This window comes from Acanthisitta chloris, unplaced genomic scaffold (assembly GCF_000695815.1).
Source record: "Acanthisitta chloris isolate BGI_N310 unplaced genomic scaffold, ASM69581v1 scaffold16149, whole genome shotgun sequence".
NCBI classification, from domain to species: domain Eukaryota; kingdom Metazoa; phylum Chordata; class Aves; order Passeriformes; family Acanthisittidae; genus Acanthisitta; species Acanthisitta chloris.
This window is the reverse complement of record NW_008692154.1, coordinates 59217-66948: the sequence shown is the minus strand read 5'-3', so window position 1 is coordinate 66948 and position 7732 is coordinate 59217. Positions and strand designations below refer to the sequence as shown.

The following is a 7732-nucleotide window of genomic DNA, read 5'->3' as shown; positions in this document are numbered from 1 at the left end:
AGGTCATGTTTGGAAAGTCCATGGAAAACCAGTGCTGAAGCAACCCCAGGCAGGTGAGTAATTGATAAGGCATCATCCCACTTCCCAAGGCCTTTTCTATCCACAATAAATTGAGTGTATACACACATATACATATAAAAATAAACATATGCTATTGTAATTGCTATAATCTTGCTGTAGTATTATATAAACATAGAGACAACTTTGCTGTCCATCTTAGGCTTAGATCCATAGTAACTAAAAAACTAGGTCAGAACACATTTCTAGCCTAGTTCTGGTCCAACAGTTGTCCACACTATACTCCTCACAGGAATATGCAATGGTTAGTAACAGGTAACTACCAGAGGAAATATTTCTTCCAAATATTTGTTGGCTGTAGCCAAGTATAAACTAGCAAATCCCTTGCACAACTACATACCTGTGAATACTAACAACAACAAAAGCAGAGACTATGAGACAGACATGTTTTAAATGTATCACTATTCAATAATGAGTGTATTTCTTAGGTCATGCCTAACTAAGCAGAAAATATTGATTTGATCTATAGATAAAAGATTTATAAAAACAAACCAAACAGCTGCTTCAAACATCAGGCCTGGAATTATATTCAGAACATGCTTGACATTCTAAAGGGCTGCAAGCAATAAACTTAATAAATTTAAACAAAATAGTCAATGTCAGTGCCCAGTTTTGCATATAAGATGACATACCACGAGGAATGGCCTTTGCATGACACAGAACACCATGCATAACAGTTAATGCTCTGGTGGAAGGATGACAGTTTCAGAAAAATGGTCTTTCCTTTGTTTATTATGTGCTAATAGAATCTTCAAAGTCCCAACCAAACCAGAGCAAGGAAGAAAGGGATCACGAGGAAACATGCAATTACTTTTGTGCCATTCAAAGGTGAAAAATATCACTCCCTTTTTACCTTCTGAAGTGTCAGATTTAAGGTTATAATAATTCAAGCTTTTAATTTAAAAGCAAAATGCTCAGTTTGGCTTCTTTTTTTGCCACAAATACTCCCCCAAGTCACCCAGAGATCTTTCTGAAAGCAGTTTCTCAGTAGCCAACCTAGTCATAACAAATTCAATTCACCTGAAGGCTAAGTAGGAGTGTAGATATTGCTATTCACAATCCCAACACATAAAAGGAATTCAACTGCAGACAATCCTGGCATAATTGGGGCACCATCCCAGCAGTTTTCAGGAAAAAGTTAATGAGAATAGTGATGGTTCCTTCATCAGGTTTTCTGGATTGAGCGATTATGCATTAATTTTTCAATCATTTTCAAAGAAGACAAAGCAAATTAATGTTTTGAATAATCTTCTCATTAATCATGTTCTTTGGCCTCTCTGTTGTGATGCTGAGTGCTTAGTTTTAATCCTTCAATGACTGTAATCCACTTCAAAAAACAAACTCCTCAGCTAACAGCTCTGTAAAATCTCATTAACTCAAGTTTGAATATAAAAGCTGTGTCCCCCACAGCGTCCTCCCTCCCTCCTTTCCCAACCCTTCCACGTGAAAAAAATGCCACAGAGAATCTGGTTTTTTTTTCTTGGGGTAAAAACATCGTATGGAAGACAGACACTTCTGCAGCAAGAAAGGTCTTTAAGAGAACATTTATGAGTTTAAGAGCAGACCCTGCCCCAATGGGAGACAGAAACTGAGCTCCTGTGAGAAACAACTTGCATTCTTTGGAGAAGGAATTTTTTTAATTCGATGTAACTAATTCCTTGCCATTTTAAAATGGTGGCCTGTTTCAAAACCAAGGAATTTGAGATGAATGTGTTATATGGGAAAATTGAAAAAAAATCTTTCACTTACCTGGCTATAGTCTTCAGACACTAAAATAAATCCATTGTTATCTATTAAGTAACAGTTGATTGTCTGAAAAATAATAAAGTACTATTTTAATTTTCGATTTTAGGATAGAGCCATAAGTTAATCATGTACTTTACTTCTAAGTGAATTCTAAATTGATAAAACCTTCAGGTCGTTACAATGGTTTACATAAATTCTAAGTGTAGTCTCACATAACTTATGGGATGCTATTTGATTTAATTTTCATGCATTTGTTTCATGCAAAACAAAACAAACTTTTAGAGAAAGGGAGGATATAAGATAATTCTAAACAAACTTAAGAAAAACCAAAGTCAGTGTTTTTTGTAACCCATTCTCAAGAGTTTTTCTTATAACTAAGTTTGCAAAGGCACAGAACTTTGGAGTTCCTGGTGGCTTCTCCTGTGTTTGGTGAAAGATATCAGCACAAGGTCATTACTCTAACGATGTACTAATGAAAACACAGTGTCAGCCTGCAGAGCCAACAGGGGACCAGGTAATATTTTTTAATTTGTTCTTTGGGGGATGGGACCACAAACTTCTGTAAAAGAGGCCCCACAGGTCTCCTAAAGCTTTTCAAATTGTGTTTTTAATTGGGAACTGGATTCAGAGGTAGGACTGTTAGCTTTTTGTAGGTCAGACGTATGAACTGTATAAAACAAGGTAAACCCAAATCAGTGCTTCCCTCCATACACGCATGCACTATTTTAACCTCATGTGAATTACTTGCTACAGGCAAACTTTTAATTACTGCATTTCAGAGTTTAAACATAAGGTTCAGCTCAAACCCTGATATAACTCTGTTTCTCTTTGGTACTGCCAAATACCTACCTCAGTGTTAAATCTTTGTCATATTTCTATTGTTGGTCTAAATCAGAAAATATTTTATCTTCGTTTATTGAACTTTCTGTGACATTTGTGTACAAAGAAAGAGTAAGTAGAATTACTTTCAATATAGGAATCCTCATGACTTTTTTTTTAATTCAAAACCTTTTCTGCTGCAAATGGGAAAACATATGCTAAAATATACTTTCTGCTACACTCTGCACATCCAGCAAAATTTCTTTGCTGTTTTAGGGAGGAAAGCAGCCCAATGAAGTGCAAGACATGAAAATCTAGTCTGATATTTCAAAAGATGCCTATATATGTCTAATATTAGCACTGTTCCATGGGGCCAAACAGGAGAGATTTGCAGAAATGCTGTCTTGAAATAAAGTTTTTAAAAAACAAGAAATCCCAAATCAGGCAAAAGTTTGGAACGAACACCATTCCCTAAAGTAAATGCAGGATATTCATTCTAATAGGAGAACCTAAGCTACAGGCACCCCCAGTGACAGAAAACCTGTCAAAAAGGAAGTTGAAACAACTCATTTCCAACCTTTGATCTGCTAGAAAGCCAAAAGTTGGCAAATGCAATGTGAAAAGCTGATGATGCTGGCAAAGAACAGAGTGGAGCTAATGCATTCAGAAGAGGCAGCTACTTAACCTCAATGGTGTGTGAAGGGTGGAATTTCAGAAGTAGTCTGTAACACCAGAACACTGCTCTCCCCAAAGTCAATCATAAACCTCCCACTAACTTTATTAGGAGAGGAGCTAAGTCAACAAAGGGCTCTTCTGAGGATACATACTTGCAATCCTCATGCATGAAAGATTAATCTAAAGATAGTGCTTTAGAAACAATATTTCTCCATAGTATAGAAAATAAATAAAAGTAGCTACACTCAGTGTAGGCTTAATTTCATAGTTTATGGCTTATATACAGTTGGGAAAATACTGGCTTGATTCAAGAACTAGTGGCCATGTCTCAAATACCTAAGACATAGTTATTCACTAGCATTGTTCAGAACTTTAAAAGATACTATTTTCTTGGCATTATTATTGGAAACAGGCATAATGCAAGAAGTGGAATCTGTATCGTCTGGTGGAATGTGAAGATAAGAGGGTTTCAATTTCAATCCATTTAAAAAACATTAACAAGGGGAAAATATTCATTCAGGAACATTCATTCACCACTTGCCAGCAAGATAAATAACTTTCAGTATTCAGCACTGCATTAAAGAAACAGTTTGTAACTTAACTTTGGCACTGACAAAGGACAGCAGGGTGCATTTACTTGTCCAATATGTTAGCAAGTCTCAAAGAGAAGATTTCTGATATGAGATTAATGCATGGGATAATAGCATTTGCATAGACTAGACCAGTCTGAAAGAAGTCTAATTCACAGTGTTTCACAGGTATTGGAAGTGGACTATGTTCAGGTTTGCCCAGAGGTTCAAGTTCAGTGAACTTCAGGTTTCAAGGGGAACATTCCATAGGTGGAGAGTCTCTGAGCTTGTAAAACAGTAGGCATGAAGTCCAGAATAAACACAGCAAGAATGTTGACTGAGGTCTGAGAACACATTTGAATTACAGTAACTTTGATCAAGTTCAAGTCCTCTCTGTATTTTTCACAGCTCCAATATACAATAACAATAATGGAATGTAATAAGGGTTAAGAAACTAAAAATGAAAAGGAAAGAAAACAGAACATTAAAATAAAAAAGCTCACAGAAAAAAAAGAAGGATTTCTAATCAACAGGATGTCTGTATTTCAGAATCAAAGGTATCACATACTCATCAATTAATTCCCTTATTTTTAATTTTTAATTTGTGACAATATTTTACTATTAGTAGTCATTAATATTTAATTATTATTGTGCCACTCCATTTGCATAAAAATTTTAATATTTACTTTTAAATGCTTTAATTTATACCACAATTGTTCAGAGGATATTTTTTTGCCATTGAGAGAAGCTGTGAAAGTTAACAGATTCAACAGAGGAGCTGTGATTTGGATGAATCCTATCAATGGTATGTGTTGTCATTAAGAAAATGTCTGGAATTTATATCACCATGGTTCACACCATTACTAAATTTCTACAAAGCAGCTGAAAAGACTTTAAACTACTTGTGCTTTTCTAAAATCAACAATAAAATAGTACAAAAATGCCTTAGCACCACTTCAAATTATTTCCCAAACTGGATTCACAAAGCAGAAGTAATTGTAACACGTTTGAGGTACTTGTGTCAACCTTGAAATTAAATGGATGTAGGCAAGCAGACATAAGAAAAGTATTACTATTGTAAGGGACTTTTAAGAAATGTTTGTTTTGACTTTGCCTGGCTTTGATGACTTGGTGTAGAAGACTGAAAACATCGACCCCTGGACTGTTTCCCTCAAGGCTTGTTGAGTCACAGGATGTCTCCAGGGGCAGAGATAAGGAGGCTCCATTGTCCACCACCCAAACCCTCCAGCTAAGAGACAACAGCCTACATTCTGAGGTAAGGAGGCACCACTGTCCACCACCTACACCCTCTGGCTGCTGAGCCATCTGCCAGACAATGACCAACATCCCTTCCAGCTGCCACAAGGCACCACTGTCCACCACTGCCCACGACTGACATCAGAGGCTGGAACTGCTCAACTCCAGGGAAACTGACCAGTCAGTGCCTGACAGAGCCCTAGGAAAAGGACCAGTGTCCGGAGAACTGCGCACACTCATCACCAAAGAAAAGAAAACTATGGATCATCAGAATGCTGCGGGACCAATGGTGGTGACTATCTCTGCTGCACCATCCCAAATCTTGCTTGCTTCCCCCCTTTTCTGTTTCTATCTTTCCTATTGTGCCTTCTCTCTCCCCACTGAGTAACCAATAATCAAGTTTCACTCCCTAAAGGTATTTTGACCTCATTTGTGTCTTAATTCACACTGGGGTAATCAATCTCCCAATGTCTTATCAGCCTGGGACAACTATCTAAATAGCCTCATATTTAGCAGGTGATTCCCAATTACACCAAGAGATCATAATGTACAATGAGAGATTCAAATTAAATTCATCAACTTTATATTCTACTGCAGTAGAGGTATAAATAAGCAAAAAGAAAAATTGTTAAACACTTACTTCATCATCACAACTTATAGCACATCTCCCATCAAGAGAGGCACACTAGAAATGATATCAAAAATCAATAAAATATTTTCATTTCTTATTCAAAGATCACAAAACATAACATTTTAAAAATTCATATGAGCAGAATTATAAAGGAGTTGATATTGGTTACATTTTTATCTAACATTGTTCTAAAAATGACTAGGAAAGTTTTAAATCTGTTCACCAAACCTCTTCTGTTCTTGCCTGCAGAGAAAAGGTGCATTCACACTGTAACAATTTCAACTGCTTTAAGCAGCACAATCCTCTCCATGTACTAGAAGCTTGGAGACCATTCAGGGACATGGAATGCTTTTCCAATAGGGGTGGGGTCAGACCTGCATTTTAGGTTTTTTTTTTCTGAAACGGTGTAGGTCCAGTGGATTCTCAAAGTAGGGATGGCACCCCCTAATCTTTAGAAAGTACCTCATCATCCTCTTCAATGAGAAAAAATTCTATCTCCTGAACATTTTATGTATAGTTCATTGAAGACTATGAATGTCAACCATGATTCAGTAATCTAGTTTAGTTAATTATCTATGTGGTACTTCAGTTACTGAATATTAGAAGATAAATCTGCAGTAAGTGAGAAGATATGATTCTGCTGTCACCAAAAGCAAATAAATATCATGGGTTTATTTACTATTTCCTCTTTTTCTAAGGGAGAAAAATAACATACCAACAAAGTAATAATCTTTCTAATTGCATTCATAAACATGGGATCAAGCAATTATTTTTCACCACTGAATCCTCTCCTTTTTGTAATGACGAACTGGAATGTAAGCCAGAAGAGCAAGTCTTCAAATACATTGTCTCTTGTAATACATAATACAATGGTTTGCTTGTGACAAAATATTGCAGAACATCACCTGCACAGCTAAAAAGCTGTTGTGGATTCAATGACAAAGAAAACTTCAATTTTAAATGTACCTGTCTGCTTGCAGTCCAAAATTTCCGTTGGAAGAATTCAAGTTTCATCTGGATACCTACAGCTGGAAAAGACATAAATTAAAAATAAAATAAATGAACCCAGCATGCTTAATTCCTTCTCAATTATTATTCAAAACTACCCAGAAGGAAAAAGTCTTATAATGAAAAGAGAAAGTAAGACCTAAAATAAAAAACTGCAACTAAATAGATTGAAGAAACTATCATATATTAAGCCATTTGTGGTTTGGTTAAACATGAAGATGCTGCTAGCATAATGTGAAGACTACACAAGGCAAAAAATGTCATAGAAATTGCATGTCTTCATAATTAACATAAAAGAACCACAAGCAGAACATACTTATGTTCACATTGATCTCATTTATACTTCACTCGTACCAATATAATAGCAATATAATAGGGAACACACTATATGCTTTGTGTTGAAGCATATGAAGATTCGCTGAAAAACATGAAAATGTTGGTTTTGAAATCATTTAATCCATGAATTATCAGTGGAACACAAGAAGCATTAAAAATTTATTTGAAAAAATTGAAGTTAAGACTATTATGTGCAATTCTGTTAAAGTATCTGACAAATATTCCTGCGTTTCAGACTTTAAAGAAAAACTATATTAATGGTAATAGAGTTTAACTTCTAAAAATAATAACTCAAGATACAACTAGTTTAAACTATATATTTCTCATAATCTCAGGTGGGATTATTTTTTTCTGACTATCAGCAAACCTTTCTTCCAGCCTAGTCTGATGTTCCTGTCATTGTTTCTATTGAAGAATAATGCACTGTGGTTTGCATAAGCTCCAAAGGTAATTGAGTCTTCTGTTTTCATCTGCCCAAAGTAAGAGAATTTAAAAAAACTCCAGCCTTAAAAGTCTGAAGATCTAACTCCTAGCAAATTCATTGATACAAAGTTTTGTTTAAAAACAAACAAAGTCTCAAAGAAAACAGTTGTTTTGGAAAACTGAATAAAAT

The 7732-nt window shown here is 35.5% G+C and overlaps 1 protein-coding gene across 1 annotated transcript in view; it reads right to left on the bottom strand.

Moving 5' to 3' along the window:
- The window catches only part of LOC103809694 (voltage-dependent calcium channel subunit alpha-2/delta-3), a 97618-nt gene that overhangs the window by 39000 nt on the left and 50886 nt on the right, over nt 1-7732 (bottom strand). The window contains exons 11-13 of the mRNA XM_009082548.1: nt 6742-6803; nt 5785-5829; nt 1828-1890 (exon numbers count right to left, since the gene is read on the bottom strand). Of these exons, the coding sequence (XP_009080796.1) occupies nt 1828-1890; nt 5785-5829; nt 6742-6803 (170 nt within the window). The remainder of the gene's footprint in view (nt 1-1827; nt 1891-5784; nt 5830-6741; nt 6804-7732) is intronic.